At 31.6% G+C, this 19,295-nt stretch overlaps 1 protein-coding gene across 2 annotated transcripts in view; it reads right to left on the reverse strand.

Moving 5' to 3' along the window:
* Nucleotides 1-5: 5 nt before the first annotated feature.
* ANKRD13C (ankyrin repeat domain 13C) overlaps nucleotides 6-19,295 on the reverse strand; it is a 73,009-nt gene continuing 53,719 nt past the window's right edge. For both annotated transcript variants that reach the window (XM_006919318.3, XM_025051885.1), the window contains 6 exons: nucleotides 15,530-15,661; nucleotides 12,909-13,070; nucleotides 7,848-7,927; nucleotides 6,531-6,629; nucleotides 3,908-4,008; nucleotides 6-2,254 (listed from right to left, as the gene is read on the reverse strand). In XM_006919318.3, the coding sequence (XP_006919380.1) occupies nucleotides 2,124-2,254; nucleotides 3,908-4,008; nucleotides 6,531-6,629; nucleotides 7,848-7,927; nucleotides 12,909-13,070; nucleotides 15,530-15,661 (705 nt within the window). In that variant the 3' untranslated portion in view covers nucleotides 6-2,123. The remainder of the gene's footprint in view (nucleotides 2,255-3,907; nucleotides 4,009-6,530; nucleotides 6,630-7,847; nucleotides 7,928-12,908; nucleotides 13,071-15,529; nucleotides 15,662-19,295) is intronic.

Raw genomic sequence — 19,295 nt, forward strand, 5'->3', positions numbered from 1 at the left:
TCTAATAATGTGAAAAAGTTTATTTGCAATAATAACTCCTTGTTTTTACCATAAGAGATACTGACATTTGCTTGTCCCTTGTGATCAGATAAAAGACATATGGAATGGATAATCTCTACTATTCTTTATGAAAGAAAAGTTAAAAAACAAAATCCCAGTGCAAAAGTTTTCAGTAGTCTTCCTACTTCCAGTGTACCCCAGCAAAATATTCACAGCTTTTAAAAAATTGATAAATCCCAAGCTGAAATTTACCGTTTTCCCCTCACTGTCTGTACTTATGAAAAAAATCTATAGTATATTACTAAAAGTATACCATATTCCCACAAAGGAAGAGAGCATAAAAGCAACAGTAACCACTGCCATTCAGTGTCTCAAGCCTCCTATAATCACTGACAAGATAATTCAACCTCTAAGTCACTTGATCTATAAGCATTCCCAAAATAACAGGGATCAACTTCTATTCAATAAACCTAGTCTGGGTTTACCAACAATTCCCACAAAATTCAACAGACCCACATAAGGTAGTAATTGGTCTTTGAATTTTTAACTTTGATTACTCTTCATTATAAAGTGTATTTAATAAAATGTCAACGTATGTAATGTAGTATGTATCAGCATGGAAGATGCAGCTTTCAAGATGTTTATTATAAAAATTTTCCTATGATTGATGCTTTGGATTTGTAAATAATCATCTCTTCCATAAAGGTCTCTAAACTAATTCATATTATTTAAAATCCTGGAAAAAGTTAAACTAATGGTTACTCTAAAAAACCTGACAGATGCATTCTGATACATTTATCAGGATACGTTTAAAAAACATTTCTTAAGCTAAGGTATTTAATACACATAACATTTTATGACTGTTATACATTATTCTCCCTAATTTATTTTCATTCTTGGACCATCAAACCATCTTGGAATAAATATGAAAAATTTTAAGTGCAAAAATGAGTAATTTATGATTTTAATACTTTGGAGATAATTAAAACCAATAAATATTTTCTTGTGACTTAAAAAAATAAACAGTAGGAACTGTCAATTTTATGTATGTTTCTGGAATTTAACTAATAACAAATATATTTTGTTAGTATATAAATGTTTTTATCTTACTTTGAAAGCATTAAATATGTAGGGATGTCCAAAATATGTGGGTTGTTGTTTAAAACTGACACGAATGCATCCATATTCCACTAAAAACAAACAATCAGAACAATGTGCACTTATTAGGAAGCAAGTTTAAAATTTTGGAATTTTTTTTAAAGTGCTGAGATTTGGAAGAGGAATATCTTTAAGCATGCTAACCATACTTTATCATGAACACAAAAAAGACTTTTAAACTCAAGTTTAGAAAAAAAAAAAAAGAGGTTCTATGACAGGAAGGTTAGTAACAAACATTTCCCATTGAAGAAAGAATTCAGGTAAAAACAAATAGCACCACAATGAATTGCACTAAGGTGCTAAAGGAGGTACCTTATTCCCTGCAGAGTGAACGCTCCTTCTGAAATGTATTGCAACATATAAATGCAATTGTTTAAGGGGTACCATTTGGTTCATTCATCTATAGAAAACTGCATTCCTTCTAGTTCATTATATTGAACAAACATTCAAATTACTGAACTATATATAATGTTACATAGTTTACATTTTATGAAAACAAAGCTTGAAGGAATATTTATAAATGTCACCTTGAATATAAGATGACAAGTTTAAAAGGGCTTCATATCTCTTAAGACATTTATGTTAATGGTCCAGGAGTGTTTTAGATATAGCTATAGATATAGATATATTTATATGCATATATATTTCAACAAGTGTAAAAATTTTTAAAAACAAATCACAGCACTCATAGCTGTTTTACATAAGAAGTACTTAGGATCATTAAAGTGTCAAACTATTACACTATAATTAATGTATATTTTTAAAAAGACTGAAAATGGCACATCAAGAAACTTGCTGAAATTCTTATTAGAGGCCCATTTCACTATTATTCTATTACTGATGTGTCAATTCAATATAATTCCCTTTTCTTCACTGAAAGCATTTGTCCCTTCTATTTGGATTCACTTCTTGGGTCTCTGCATTCTCTTGCTCTCCTCGGATAGATGGCATCATTTTCCATTCTGTCAAAGATCAGGAAAACGGCTTGGGTCCTCCTTGTAGTCATCAGGTATAGCAAAGATGGAGCCATCAAATTCATCATATCGAAACTCCTGAAAAGTCACAGTGGCTGTGATTGTAGGAAACACAGGTATATCTAGAGAGGACAATCAATGGACAACATTGTTAAATGAAATGTTTATTTATAAACAATAAAATACTAGTAGAGATATTCATACTTCTTAAAATGTAAAAAAACATTTTTCAAGCACCAGAAAAAGTCTAACATGTTTATTATTGAGTGTGGTGTTTTGGGGAAGGATTTGGTTATTGGTGAGGCGAGAAACATACCAAGGCATCAAGAATTACATCAGAAACTCAAGTTCCCATTGCTTCCCAATCTTAAACTATAATACCAGATTCCACTAGTCCTTTCTTCTTATTCTTGGGGTAAAGGGACAGCTCCATGTGTACTTTTTGCATTCTAATATCTTTTATTCAGATTATAGTGTATATATTATTCTGACTCTGAGATGATTTATTTCCATTCTAACAAATAAAATACATGGATACTGTTTTGTTTTGAAACACTGAAAAAGTACATCACTTAAATATATGGGATAAAAATAGTCTCATCAGAACCAGATTAATATCATGCCACCACAGCCTAATATTCTATATAAAGTTCATTTTTGGCTGAAATTATGAGTGAAATCTGACATTAAAAATAGCCAAAATTTACTTTTATTCCTAATACGAGTTATTAGAAAGAATACAAATTATAAAATCTGGGTTCTGATGCCTACAAATCACATAAACTTATGTACCTCAGGGATTTCATCTAAAAAATAAACTAAATCTTCCTTAAACTCTGAATAATTCGATGAAGCTAGAAAAAGGCATACAGTAAATTAAGTTTGACTGTTACAAACCTAGAAATATTCTTATTAAAAAAATTTAATGTAGAAATTAACATAAGGATTACAGTTTTTAGTTATGGGAATATTGATATATATATATTGAATATTATTGAATGAAGCAAGATAAAATACATATTTCGGAAATCACATAAAGATTACATTTACTATATGCTAATTTTCCTCACTCACCAGAATGTAAACATCAAGAAGGCAGGGACTTTTACTTTTACTGTCTTTCGTCCCCCAAAAAACATGTGGCACACAACAAGCACTGATTAAATATTTGGTGGCTGGATTGATGGATGGTATTGAAGGCTTTCCTGAAGCTTAAATTAATGCTAAATTTAAGCCAAAACTCCTAAAGAACCTTTTAATAGTCTCTTGTTCCCAGTTTTCTGATATAGCTAAGAGGATAAATATGTACAAATATGAGAGTTTACTGTTTATAAAGATCATTTAAGACAAAGTTTAAATATTTAAGAATGAAATAGCATACATGAGTATTACTTTATCAATAGTGACTGTTGACTGCAGAAATAACCCCACTGTTCAGAAATTCAAGAGTCTGCTAAAAACTTAGGCTAAAATCCAATCTCCCTATATAACAACTTTAAAAACATTATCACAGTGCATAATGAGTTTAACCACACCCTCTTGTATGAAGTATTTGCATATCCTGTACACTTAATTTAAATCAAACAGAATTTGAACTTTCATTGGGCACTTTATATATTTGACAAAACGTGAACATCGAACCATGTAATTACAGAAAACTAAAAAATTTTAGCAACTAGGAAATCCATTTTCCTTCAAAACATATTTCTTATTAAATGTTAATAAACAGCTCCATATTTCTAATAGACACAGAAAATACAAGTAATTTTTCTTACCTAGTTTTACAGGAAAACCTGGAGGAAGCTTCATCTGAACAAATTCTCTAAGCTTGTTAAAGTGCTTGAAGGGAGCTATTACTTCCAAAACATTCAATAATCTTAAAAATGGAAGGAGAAAAAAATGTTTTCATTCTTCAAATGGATTTGTGTCCTTCAAAATGACTATTACTGACTTCTAGATATTAAAGATGAGGAAAAGATACTTCATTCTTCCGCCTGAATTTTTTGCTTTTATTATTCTTTTTACCATGTCAAGGTTTATAACTTTTACATCTTATTGTGCAGCCATAATTTCCACAGTTGTTTGATTTTAGGTCTATATTTAAATGGATTCAAGGCTTACACCTATCTTCTTCCTGAAGTTTACATATTCCCAAGTTCTTTAATTTAGACTCAATGGGTGGCTGAATTTTACTGTTATTTGTGTGTGTGTGTGCAAAGGGCTCTTATGTATTTAATATTCCTTGATTTCTTGCAGATTTGACAAATGAGTGTTTCTTTTTCTGCATATTTAAAGGGAAATTTAGCCGGCATAAAATTTCCGTTTATATTTCTTTCCCTCTGAAATACAATTTCATAATGTCTACTAGCCTTCAGTATTATACTAGTCATTATGCTGATAACTTCTCCTTTCATCTTTCAGTTGGATGAATTTCATTTTCAAGTGGTAGCATTTTTCTTTCTAAAAGGGCCCATGGCTGTTTTATTGAAATTCTTCTTTGCCTGTTACAATTGCCTTGATATGTAAATGACATTTTAGCTAGAAATACTATCAGATCATATTTTCTTTGCCTCTGAAATGTTAAGATGCGAAAAAATGTAAGGCCAGGCTGTTTTTTACCTCTTTTCTACCTGAATACCTTTAGACTTCTATATTAACGATTGATGTCAAATAGCTTAATCAAGATATTATTGTTACTAATCATTCTCATCACTTTTTCTTGGAGCCTAATGTTATGCTATAGATCCAATTCTTCCTTACAGAGAAATTCTCTTCTACATATTTAGAATACTACATTGGTTACATTTTGGAGGCTTTCTATATAAGTAAACACCAATGATCCTTATGTTGAATCATCATTCTCTCCATAAACACTACTTCACTTCTCTTGACTACTTTAACCTCTTCTTTCACTGCATTTACTATAAGCTACCAAACTTTAATTTTCTGCCACATGTCTCTCTGTTCATTGTTGTTTCTAATGTATTTGCTTTGCAATAGTGTTATTTAGTGCTTATTTCCTTAGCTTTACAATCTCCTTTTCATTTCATTCTGTTGTCTTATCATCTCATCTTAGATTAATTCAATTTATTCATTTCATTTTTTCAATGTTTTTCTATAGCATTTACATGGAATTTTCTGTTCTTTGACTTATGTTTTACTCTGGAATGAACTGTTTGGCTTTTACATGCTATGTTCCTTATTTTACTTTTTTTTTAGGGGAAATAGTTATAAATGCCACATTTATAAGTTCTAATATACCCATTTTTTTCACATATTAATGTCTCTGAAACTGGGATAACTCGTAAAATTGACAGCATCTTATAATCAGCCTCGTTTCCCTTATTTATTAGAATATAAAACTGGTGCATCTTTGAGTCAATTTGGTCCAAGATAGGATGAATTGTGCAGATCTGTATGTATGGCTAACTCCCTTCCCACATCTGGGAACTATCTCTCTCTCTTCTTCTCTGATCAATAGCTTGAGGGCTATATAACACATTCTATCTACTCTTCTAAAGTTTGGCTGTTGGGGAATGTGAGACATGTACAGACTTTGTAGAAAAATGGAGGTCATGCTCTCTTCTATGAAAAATTTTGTTTTAATGTATTAGGCTAGATTAGTAGGCAAGGAACAATGAAGGGAAAATAGCCTGGGGCTCCCATTCATCCCCTACTTTAGTGAGGAGCCTGAAGCTATAGTTCTGTCAGAGTCAGCTCTAACTACCCACCTCCTGTTCTACCTATCTCTCCAAACTGAATTTTTTAAATGAGAATTTGATAAGTACAGGTTTGAAAGATGTCCACTGCAATACTGTTTATAATGGGGACAAACTACAATCAAAATGTTTATCAGCAGGGGGATGATAAAATAAATGATAATACAATACCACAAAATACCAAGGAAAGAAGAAAAAGATAGATTAAAAAGCAATTATTGCTAAGAACTACCAGATACACTCACTTTTAAAAGGAAAAAAAAAAGGAACTCACAGAACAAAAAGTAGACTACAGCATTTTTATAAAAAAGCCAAAACACAGAGAAAAATTTACATAAAAATACACCAGTTATTCGCCTACTATCTATTGGTAAAGTGAAATTGTTATTTCTATTCTATAAAATCCCATGCTGTTTAATCTTTTATAATATGTATTCATGTATTATTTTTATAATTAAAATAACTGTTCAAACATTGATCTAGTTCTGGTTAAAGTAATAAAAATGTTAATATTTGGTGAACTAGAAAATATCTAGAAGGGTGCACACAGTATCAAATCAATGGCTACTTGCTTTTGCATTTCAAAGGCCTCAAATGCACTACTCAGATGCAAATATTATTACAGCCTTTAGAGTTTAATAGCTTTCTTCATAATTTGTATAGTTAGTAACAAACTTACAACTCAATTCTCAAAGGAAATTCCTGGCTCATGGCTATCGTGGCTTTAAATGTTTTCTTACTCTCTTTGCACACCAGTTCTCTACCCAGATGAGGAGCTCTAAAATGGAAAAAAGAAAAATATTAGAAAACTTTTGCCACATGCTATCATCTCCCTAAGAAGAATCTGTCATCTTCCAATGACATTAATATTTTAATTTTTCTTTCAATAGTTCTCTGAATATAGAAATAAAATTATGCTAAAAGGAAATGAGATATGTATAAGAAATAAGGTAAGGGTAACAACAAAAAAGAAAATAGCAATGTATAAAAGTTCAGAAGAAATAACCAAAACTTGAAAAATTTCATATTGAATATAAGTTTAATAATCACATTTTCGGCATAAAGGAAATCACTAAAAATAACTTTAAAATATCATTGTATATCTTTAAAATCACTAATTTAATTCAATCTCTTTTACTATCTACAGTTCTCAGCCCTGACCAATAAGAAAGGATGTGAGGAATAAAGAATTTCACATTAACTATAGAATATTGTAAGATGAAAACATTTTGGAGACGTTAGAAAGTATAATAAACCTTTCAATACAAAAATAATCATTACAACTTCTTCCTAAGCATGGAGGTAGGTAATATTTTATTCTCTGCCAAAATTAAATAATTTTTTACAAAGGATTTTACTTTCTTTCACATGGCTGTCCAGAAAAAAGTTTTATTTATTGACTTATTCAAAATATTTATCATTCATCATTCTCTTATTCAATAATATTTAGTGAATGCAAACTATATGCTAGGTACTCTACTAAATATTAGTAAGATAATATTAAGCAAATGCCTGTGTCAGACTATGGTAAGTAGTAGTCTGACACAGGCTAAAACAAAAGGACACTGATAGGAGTTTGGAAAGTCAAAAAGTATATAAATAGTGAATGGCCTTATACACCATGCTAAAGACTCAGAATAATAACAGAATATAAAAGTTCGTCATAAAATGGAAAAATTTAAATAAGAAACTGTACTGGGCAATTCCTCACATTATATTTCCTTAGAACAATGGCCTGTAGGTTTTTTGGTATGTGTAAATAGGCAGCAGGGATGTAAAATGAAGGTTCTATAACTTATTCAAAAAGTGTTCATAATTGGGGATACTTGTCCCTCATCATGCCTTATCTATATTTTTAAAAGTTAAAAGAACTGCTTCAGATAAAACTACTACTAATTCTAAAACAATTTTACACCTCAATATTCACGTTTTTACAAATTGTTATTTTTTAAAAACTAACGAATATATAAACGAAATAAGACAAAAACCCACTTACTTTCCATTTTCAGCAGATATATATTCTTCCCATGTAATAGTGTTCTGAGGAGGAGGAGTAAGAGACTGTCTTCGTATCGGCTGCCAAAAAATTAAAAAGAAAGAGAGAAAGAGGGAGAGACAGAGACAGAAACAGAGAGAGACATAGAGAAAGGGATACAGAGGGAGGGAGGAAGAAAAAATGTCTTACTTTTAAAAATACTTTTAAAAACAAAATAAACTTTAAACTACTGAACTACTTAATCTCTTCAATACAATGCTTTAAGAGATTTATTTCTGAGATAGTTCGATGGTGATTTAAGTTCTAGTAATATTATCAATTTTTTTCTAAATCTCAGGTAAGAAGATAAGTATCAAAGTAATAAAATCCATTCACTCAATGTTTTAAACATCTAAAATGTTACTAGCATCATGCTAGATGGTGAACATGGGAACTACAAACTTTAAGGAGTTTACAATTTAGAGTTGGAAAGAAAAAAATAGACATAAACAGTTAATCAGAAATACAAAATATTATGATTAAAGTCCAAATGAGCTTACAAAAAAGTAGCATAGGACTTCAGAAAAGAGATGGATAATAAATTCAGCAAAGGGGGTTGGGCCTCAAATTTAAATGAAAGTAAAACAAAAAGAGTATTTAGACAGGGAGAATTCATGACGAAAAACACAAGTAAACAGATTGATTTGAACTAGGGAGGAAAATTCAAAAAGGGAATCAACAACAATGGTAAAAGATCATGTCAGATTTTAAAATTTACACCTTGTCTTTGTTAAATATGAATTTGAATCATTATAGGATGAACTGGCAATACGAAACTAGGCAGTGGCAATAGAAACTGACATCTGCTAAGGAAAAATTAATAAGACAAACTGTGGAACAATAGGATAATACATGAAAACTGATGTAACAAGATAAATAGTAACACTAGAAGAGGGTCCCATTCTGAGTACAGTTTTGGATATAAAGAGTCTAAGATGTTAGCGGAATATTAGAGTTGTAAAATCAAGAATTCTGAAGACATAAAATTCAGTTGGAATCCCAGCTCCACTACCTGGCAATGGTGAATTTAGGCAAGTTACTCTCTATAATGTCAATTTAACTCATCTGCAAAATGGGAGTATGAACACCTACCTCACAGTTAAGAATTCAAGGAGCTAATGTATGAAAAGAACATACTACCTGGCACAGAATAAAGGACTCAGGAAATAACAGGAACTATTAGACACTGGGAAATTCCCGGAGGGCAGTTACAAAAAGAAAAAGAAATTGGAGTTAAGAGATAAAGATTTAGGAATTCTCTGACTAGATGAAAAATAAGAAAATAAAGGGCTGATGACTGATCTTAACAACCACATACATTGGGAGGGGGCAAGAAAGAGGACAGAAAAGAGGCCGAAAGAAAAGATTGTTTCAATATCATAATACAGAGACTTTAAAGAGAAAAAGCCTGAAAAAAGACTACAGATTCTGTTTTTGTTGGTTAGAAGTCATTGATGATGTTTGAGTAGCAACAGAACGATGTGAGAAGAAAACATACAGCTTTTGAGCATCGACCAATATGAAAGAGGACATTTCATCCTTGAGTGGCTTACAGAGACACACAGAAAGTAGATCATTATAATCCAGAGCAATGGGGACTATGATATAGGGATCTAGATGATAGCTTAAAAGCAGAGAAGGAGTTTCTGATTCTGACTGGGGTAGCCAAAAAGGTGTGCCAATAATGGTGGTTCTTGAGTGGAGAGGTCTAAAGGACCAGTTTAAGGAGACTAAGGAAAGGACAATGGTGAGAAAAAGCATGCTGTGCTGGGAAACTGCAAGTGCAGTGTCCTGTTAGTATGAGCAGACTACATCAAGAGAAACTAGTAAAATATAAGAGTAAATGGGCAAGACAAAGAAGGAAGTAGTTTGAAAGGGTTTTATGCAATAGATTGTATTTTACTCAGGAAACAATAGACAAATATTTTGAGCAATATATGTAGTTTTTAAAACACAAAGTTTGGAGCCAGACTGATCAAATTCTGGCTTTGCCAATTACTAGCTGACTTCAGACAAATTATTCAAGTTCTTATGTCTCAGTTTAGTCAATTATATAAACCTCACAGGGTTGTTGTGAGGATAAAAATGGTTTGTTAACTATAGAGTGCTTAAAACAGCACCTGATACATAGTAAGTACTCTGTACATTTTATTTCTAGAGCATAGGCAATTACATAGTTCAATCTATTTCAAGGAAATCACTATGGCAGCGGTATGTTAAGTTAGGAAGCTATCTTCGTAATCCAAATGAGAAATGATAAGGGCAGGATGTTTCAAAATGGAAGGAGAGAAATAGATTCAAGAGGTCTTTAGGATTTTGTGATTGATGAGACATAGGAGTAAGGAAAGCTAAGAAATCTAAAAACAAATTTCAGGTTGCTGGTTTGGGTAATAGTAGTTGATAATGGTGCAACCACTCAAGACAGAGAAGACTGGAATAAAAAAGAAAGAAATTGTTTAATCAAATTTACCAAATTTTGTGACAATAATGGATGGACCTAGAGGGTTATTATGATAAGTGAAATAAGTCAGACAGAAAAAGACAAATAACATATAGTTTCACTTGTATGTGGAATCTAAAAGACAAACAAACAAAACAGACAAATTCAGATACAGAGAACGAACTGATGGTCACCAGACAGGAGCATAGTGAAAAAGGCAAAAGGAATTAAAAAATTGCCAGTTATAAAAATAGTCATAAGATGTAAAGTACAGCATAGGGAATATAGTCAATAATATTATAACTGTGTGTGGTGTCATGTGGGTACTAGACTTATCGGGGCAGGCACTTAGTAAAATATAAAAATACCTAATCACTATGTTGTACACCTAAAACTAATATAATATTGTATGTAAACTGTAACTGAAAAACAAATTAAAAAAAAATTAAACATACCAAATTTAGATACCTATGTTTATCCAAGTGGAGTTGGCAAAAGCAATATGGATCTGGTGATCAGGAGAAAGGTCAGAACTGAAGGTATATATTGGGTAAGTACTAATGTTTATGTGGTAACTGAAGCATCAGGTATGTATCCACTGATAAGATGTTAAAGGCTACTAGCTGTCTACTAGATATCTATCTTCTTGTTCCCTGTTGTAAAAAAGAACTTCCCTTCCAAATTTTTGGGTGGATACATAACTTACTAGTTAATGAAAAACTAGCCACCCATTGCAGCTAGCTAAGTGTTACCATGTGGCTAAGTTCTAACCAATGGGATATGTGCAACTTCTAACAGGGTTTTCAAACAGAACAGGCATGTCCGCTCTTTCCTAAATACTGCTAAGAATTACTACTCCTAATTGTTGGAATACTAAACAGGTAATAAACCATCTTATACCATGTAGATGAGGACCACATCTTAGGAATGGTAGAGAAATAAGACAAAAAGGCTAGGTCTAAGATTAACCCACAGAGCAAAGAAACCTCACAAACTCAGATTTTTACATGAAAAAAATAAACTTCTATCTTGTTTAAGTTATTATTATTTTAGAATCTCTTATAATCAGCCAAATTTAAGACATAAAATGGGATATTACACATAATACTATGGCATGTGACAATACTATGGCATTCTACTGTAAGTACAATGACAAGCATATCATATCCTATGTCTTCTAGTGATCAAGATATCAGTAAACACTAGGAGGCTTCTGAAAAACAAAGTCTGGTGAAGCTCCACTTTATCCCAAAACCACAAGAAAAATGAGAAGTGCAAAGAGTATCTGGCAAAGAGTATCACACTAAACTGGTATGATCACAATTTTAACTTAAATATTTAATGGGGATTCTTAAACACTTTATCTTCTGTATTTATTTAACCAAATTATGGCTGATTCACACAATACATGAGCTTTCTAAACATTAAGATATTTAAACATTAAATTATGGCACATTAAAATATGGCACACATGGTATTACCATGAATTAGTTGGAAACTGGCATAATAGTCTGAAAATCTGTCTATCCCTAAAACATAATCTGGCACAATATCACAGGGGAGAGACTAAACATTCAAAGAATTTAAGCCTCCTCATGGAAGCTTTTAATCTTTTTTGCCACTGTGATTTACATTTTACACCACCACCCAGCACTCAGACATATGCATATTTACATAACACATACACCCTGAAACTATTGTTTCATAAAGTAATAATGATCCATACTGTGTGTGACGTGCTCTGGTTTTTCTCTATTACCTAATTATTTAGAATCTATTTTTTTTTTTTTTAAAAAAAAAAGGTGGTCACAGCTCACTAAATTGATTTCGTAAGCTAGTAAGGGGTCACTCTCCTGCAATTTGAAAACACCGCTTTAAAATTTAGTAAATGTTAACATTTGGGGAATCTTCATGAAGGATATCCAGAAAGTCTTTGTACTATTGTAGAACTTTTTGTAACTCTAAAATTGTTAAAATTGCGATCTTGCTCCACAGAAAGTCATCAGTTTGGCTCAAATAAGTTCATTAAATAAATAAACAAACTAAATAAGTAAATTTGTCAAAATAAAAAATAAATTTAAGAACTCGTCCAATTCATCTTATTAAGGAATAAGACTGTAGAGGCAGTTAACATTTTCATATACCTTTGTATTTCCTAATCCCCCCATCTCCATTTCACTACAGTCGCATAATTCTTTGCATATAGTATGCTTTCATTAAACACATGCCTAATAAATATTTATGGGAAGGTATAGCCTAAAAATGACTCATAAAGTAAGTGGACCTTTAGCTGAGGTGATTTCAAAAGCAGCAGATGATTTCAGAATACATGCAAAGGGACATGTATTAAAAATTAACATTGGTTTTCATGCTTATAAAATGATTTAATCTATTTGTTAGCAAAGACTCAAAGACCAAGAATAGAACAGCTTCACAAAAAAATCACCAAAGGCTATATCAAAGAAAAACAAAAGGTGTATATAGTAAATAAAATTTGAATGTACTTATATAAACTCACTGGATGACAGGAATGAACTCTGCCCCTTCTTTAGAACCTTATAAATTAGAAGTGCAAATTATACCTCAAAATTCTGTTCCATTATGTTTCCACCTTTACTCAAACTCTCCATAATGGCCTTATTTCGAAGAATATCTTCTTCACTGAGATGTTCTCTTCTTTTTCTTGATTCTAAAACAAGTCCATTCACCAGATAAAAATCTGCCAAAAAGTTTCCTACTCTTTCCTAAAACAAAATTAAATATTTCAAAATAATAAGAAATTAAAGTTGCCTTAGATTAAAAGTTTTAAAGTAATATACATATACATGTTTTCACATAAACATGTAACATTAAGATGAAAACAAATATCCCTTTGGTATTTGAAATTATCAAATTATCTTATGCTATTAAGTTAAAAAAAATATGAAATTACACATTTCAAATTTGTAAAGAAAAATTTAAAACACACAAGATGTATGGAAGTTAATCTGCAAATGAATTAAATCTAAATAAAAATACCACATAGTATTCCTTTAGAATCTACTCCCAAGTAGCATAAAGCTATCTGAAAACTTTACTTAGCTGACAAATATCAGAGTAACAAGGAGGGGTCAGGGATAATTACTGTTCCCATTTTATAGATAGAAAAGAAAGTGGAATAAAAAGAAATAGTCCAAGTCACATAGAAATCTCTAGTACAACTAGAATTAATTACCTGCTCCAATATTCTATTCTATAACAGGATCAAACTTCAAGTTACAATTGCTTGCTGCTTTCAACAAAGAGAGAATGACAGAGTAATCTTGCTCTCCAATACAATTAAGTGTTTGCATTATGGATTGGAGACAGGAAAATTCAAGAAGTATAAAGGACATCAAAAAAAGAGTTATGGTTTCCTTTCAATGAAGTTGTCCTTCAACATTAACCTTTATCTTTTTCAGACTCACAGGTGATCAGAGTCTGAAATACCTTACTTCAAAAATATGACCAATAAATTAACTGAAAACAAGATTCCCATTTCTACCTGCGTGCAAATCACTTGGTCTCCATCTTATTGATATTTTCTGGCATTTGAATCTATGTGTTTAGAGTTATTTTCACGTCCACCCTGCTTTCGGTGGCCTCCTTACCAGCCACCAGAGAGCAAAGCACTTTGCACTTGTTTTTACCTACAAAATGGGAACCATAGCATTACTGACTCCCTCCTTACCTGTCAAAGTTTTAAGAAGATCACCTAGATGCTGTTCAAGAGATTTGAGCTGCTTAGCAGTAGCACTAGATGAATAGCAGCTTCAATTTTTATCTTCTCTTGAAATGATCCTTCTAATGCTGTCCAGAAGAACAGAGTACAAACAAATAACACTTCAAGTCAACAAATGGATTGCAGTGTAGGATCTCACAACTGGGAATCCTTTAATGCTATTTGTTGCCAAATAGGCTTAGAGAGAAAAGCGGATGAGCCTAGATCTCATAGTGAGGAGTTTTCTGTGGTTGGGAAATACTAGGGTGATAATTATCAGTTTTTGAAATCTTATAATGAAAAAGCATTTACTAAAAGTAAATCATTATAACAATAAAAATTTTAAGTGTATATTCCCTATAATCCAGCCATTCTATTTCTTGTTATCTACAACAGATGCTGCAAAAGAACGTAAAATGATAAACGCAACATCATTTATAATGGCAGAGAACTGGACATAAATGTGTGTCCATTCATCTAAATGTCCAAAAATAAGAGTCTGGATAAATTACAATATATTCATACTATGGAATATTGTGCCATTGTTGAAAAGAATGAAGTAGCACTGCTAATAAGAAAAAGCTTCTAAGGCATACTAAAAACAGTTGCAAAATAGATATAACACTTTATAAACAAATATCAATAACTAAAGTTACATATTACTATGGATACATATGAAAGAAATTTTGTTTCTTAGAGATCCCTGACTAATACAGGCTGCTTTTGTTTTTCCAATGAGAATATATTCATTTCTACTGTGTGAAATAAAAGAAAAAATAATTTTAAAACCAGTAAATCCTGGCCCTTACCTGATGTGGTTACTCATTCTTGACTTTAAAATTTTATAAAATGCTTTTTTTGTATGTCTAAAATTTTTTTGAATATATTTTGAACAGATGTATAATCTCTGGCTGTCAGATGAAATGGTAATTATGTAAAAAATTTACAATTCACTAAGTGGAAACCTCCACCAAGATTTAAGTTAATGACAGTCTTGTATAAATGTAAGCATATTTAATTTTAGTCACATATATGGAATAGTGAGAAACAGATACTGGATAAGTAAACAGTTTAGAAGTCTAAAAGTAGAAAGAAAAAGGTCCAAAGAAATGAATTCAAAAGTGTATCCTTCTTTGTGATCTTCCTGAGGAATAAAGCATTGGAAATGTAATGGAACCATGTGAAGACACTGTTCCTTGTAAAATAATAACAAGGCAGCTGAAAACAAGGATCTTTCCCAACACAGAATTCAAATGAGCTAAATGTTCTCTCCTGGCTTCTGCAATAATATTTTCCAACTTTATAACCAACCATTATAATCACCTATCTGGATTCAAGGAAGAACAGAAAAACTATTTGAAGACAATTCAGTAAGCTACTTGTTCTTACATTTCCATCACATTATTATAGCAATAATAAATACTAAACAATTTTTAAAGTTTAAAAATCTAGATCTGCACATACTGTTTTATCTTCCCGAAAAAGCCATCCTGTTTGGGCACGTGTGAAAGAAATTGATTTAGTTGATAAAGTTGCAGAGTAAATATCACTACTCATTAAAATGTCAACCTCTTCTTCTGTTTCCATCTCTGATTCCTGGGGTGGGAGCAAAAATTAAATATAAGAATCTAGGTTTTCAAAGGTTATTACTATGACATATGAAAATAACAAAATGTTATGAATTTCAAAAAACAAAAAGAACAGATTCTAAAAAATGTGGTGTTATACTTATTTGAAAAACAATTACAGAACTTTAAACTACATACATCTAAAGAAGTCAGAATTATGACAAATTATGAATATATTAATAGTACTCTTACACTGTTACAGATACACTATGGAAACGATACTAGATTACGCTATGGAAACTATACTAGATTACCCACTGCAGAAACAAAGAGTACGTAGAGCAAATTAAAAGATTACTTAAAGAATTAAATTGACAGGTCTGAGACAAAATGCCCATATGAAGGTTTTGTTTTCTTTAAGTATAGATGAATCTTGCTTTAGTTCTTTTTTAATCCAAATACCCAGCACTATCATTTGAGCCTTTCTTTGCATATTCTCCAGGGCTGGCATATAATAACTGATCAATAATTATTTTTTAAATGAGAAAAAAAGGAAAGGTTTGTGTTTGCTTCAGGGACAGAAGACTAAGTGATCAGGTAGAGAAGTGTAAGTGAATAGGTGTAAGAAGAGGTTCTATTCTTTAACAGGACAAAAGTGATTCTCTGACATTTAGGACCACAGTGTCTAAAGAGAAAAAAATAGGGGAGGAAAAAAAAGACAGAATCTAGAGATTTGTCTGGGAATGAGAACTGTCCACAGGGCTTATAATGGCTTGAGTATCATATATTCCCCATACTTTCTGATTTCTACATTCCTAAGAGGCCCATTTTCTATTCTTCACCACCAAACTTCACCCAGATTTAGTCCATTTCTTAATCTATCAGACTTTGGGAAACAAACAAACAAACAAACACACAGTAATATCTTGAGACTCAGAAAGCACCATTTCCTTCACCCTTACAAGCAAGGAATGGAAAATCTTGACATTAATGCTAAGGTGAAAATGTAGTCCTGGTAACCCAAACTAATTCTGAACACAATTTTCTAAAGAAAAATTTGGGCTGGCACAAATTGTACAGAACTATTAGACAATATACTTCAAATATATTACAAATCAATTAGGATTTTATATAGTAGCTTGGGAAGGACACTACATATAATGCTATATATGAAGAAATTTGCCTTAAGTTTCAAACCTATTTTCAAATAAACTTTTGGAACAGAACTCTTCTACAAATCATAGACGAACCATCTCCTAACTGCATGAATGAAAAAGACCTGTTGTTAATTATATCCATTCAACAAATATTCATTGAATAGTTATTATTTATGCATATTAGAATAAACAAGTATTCCCTTCCTTGCCTTGAGGATTACTATTCAAAATCTAGTTTTTTCATAATTTTTTAGGCATAGAATATACACACATATACCCTAAATATCAATCCTTTAACATCAGCTAATACAATACTAGACTTAATCTCTGGCTTCTCTCTCAGGACCATATTTTCAATTTATCCATTGCCTAGTTAGCTATTCTGTTATCATTTAATATGCAAGAAATTAAATTATTTAATATATGAGAGTCCAGAATAAAGGTTGGTAAATTATGGCCAGGAGGTCAAATCCAGGCCACCATCTGTTTTCCTAAGTTTTACTGTAATATAGTTATAATCATTTTGTACATATTATCTATGGCTGCTTTTATGCTTTTAATAATAGCAGAATTGAGTAGTTGTCACAGAGACCATATGGCCTGCAAATATATGTATGTATCAAAATATTTACTATCTCTACTTTTACAGAAAGAGTTCACAAAACTCTAACCTAGGATGTACTGATGTTGTATTAGGTACCAAAGAATGTAACTAAAAGAACTCCATACCCTTGAGGAGTATGTTTATATGATTTCCTCTAGGAAATAGGCTTATAAATCATCAGCCTATGGGATTTCCTCTAGGAAATCATATAAACAAATAAAGCAGTAGAAGCTCCATGGTACTAGATTTAGTGGAAGCATAATGAAAATAATAGTCACCTAGCAGGGGAGGAAGTGACACTAAGCAGGTGCCCTACAGGTGTGAGGGTGCAAGAAAGGCATTCCAGGAAGTGAAAACAATGTGAACAAAAGACTGAAGAGCTAAGTAGCCTGGCACATCTGAAAAATTGCAAAGAACTTAGTATTAGGGTATCTAAGATAGCAAGTTAAGTAAAAGGCTGGAAAAGTATGCAAAAGCCAGGTCACAGAAGGAACCATGTCACGCTAAAAAATTTGGGTTTCACTCTTTAAGCAACAAAGAACTTTTAAAATGTCTTCAATTAAGGCAGGTTTCATAAATTTGTTTTCAATGTTCAATCTATCTTCAATTGTGATAATTAAGAAACAGGTAAGAAGGAGTCCAGGAAGATCATTTATGAGACTTGAGATAGTACAGTTGAAAGAAATGAATATATAAATTATGGCATTAACAATATGAATATAAAAAGAATACTTATAAGACATTAGAGAGACAGAAATGACCACACATGTTCTCTAGTTAGGAACATGGAGTACAAGAAAAGACATCAAAAGTAACTCCCAGTTTTCTGGCTGAAGAGCGAATGATGTCATTCACCAAAAGAAAATGAGAGGAAGGGAAGATTTGGAGGGAAAATAATGAGTTTAGTTTTAGACAAGCTAAATTTTGAAGTGAGACATACATGATACCTACTAGGCATTTAAATAGGTCTCCATTCAGAAGATCTATCTGGGATACAAATACATGCTTATAAATCATCAGCCTATGGGATGTAGTTAGAGTTGTGAGAACAGAAGAGATTATTCTGCCAGTTTATAAAAATGAGAACCACATCAGGGGGGTCTATCAATATTCAAGGAGTGAGTAGAGAAAAAGGAACAGGCAAAGGAAATAAGGAGGAAAGAGGGGAAAAGAACAATTGACCAAAGTCAACAAATAACAAGGAAATGAAAATCTTAAGAACTGAATTATCAACAATAGCAAATACTTCAGAGAAGTCTAATAAAGAGAGGGTTGAAACATGTACACTGATTTTAGCAATGGACTCAAAATGAATGTTATCCAAAACTCCAAACCTATTTCCTTTTCCAAATGCCCCATTTCCATCAGGGCACCACCTTCATTCTGCTCTTCAAGACAGAATCACTATACACACTCTTAAATCTTTCCAATTCTTAATTTGCTGCACTCAACTTATTAGCAAGTCCTCTTATTTCATTCTTGGAAATATAAATCATAATTCCTCTCTTAATTATTCACTATACCATCCTAGTCAAGATCTTCATCCCTTCTCAACTGTAAAATTAAAAACTTCTCACATAAATCTTCTGCCTCCAATCTTTTCCTTTTCTAATTCGTCTTACATACTAGCTATGATCTTGGAGATGTCATTTAATATCCATAACCCTCAATTTTCTCATCTGTAAAATGGAAATAATAAAACTATTTACTTTGACAGGTTATTTTAAGTATTTAATGAGAAGCACTATAAAGTACTTATAGTTCCAATATGCTGGCAATTCGTGCTCAATATATAATAGTAATTAAAATATACTATTAATACAGTAATACTATTCATACCAGCTAGCATTGTCTAGCATTTATTGGGTTCTTGATAAATGTTTAAGAAAAGGAGAGAGGGA

Source organism: Pteropus alecto, unplaced genomic scaffold (assembly GCF_000325575.1).
Source record: "Pteropus alecto unplaced genomic scaffold, ASM32557v1 scaffold25, whole genome shotgun sequence".
Taxonomy (NCBI): domain Eukaryota; kingdom Metazoa; phylum Chordata; class Mammalia; order Chiroptera; family Pteropodidae; genus Pteropus; species Pteropus alecto.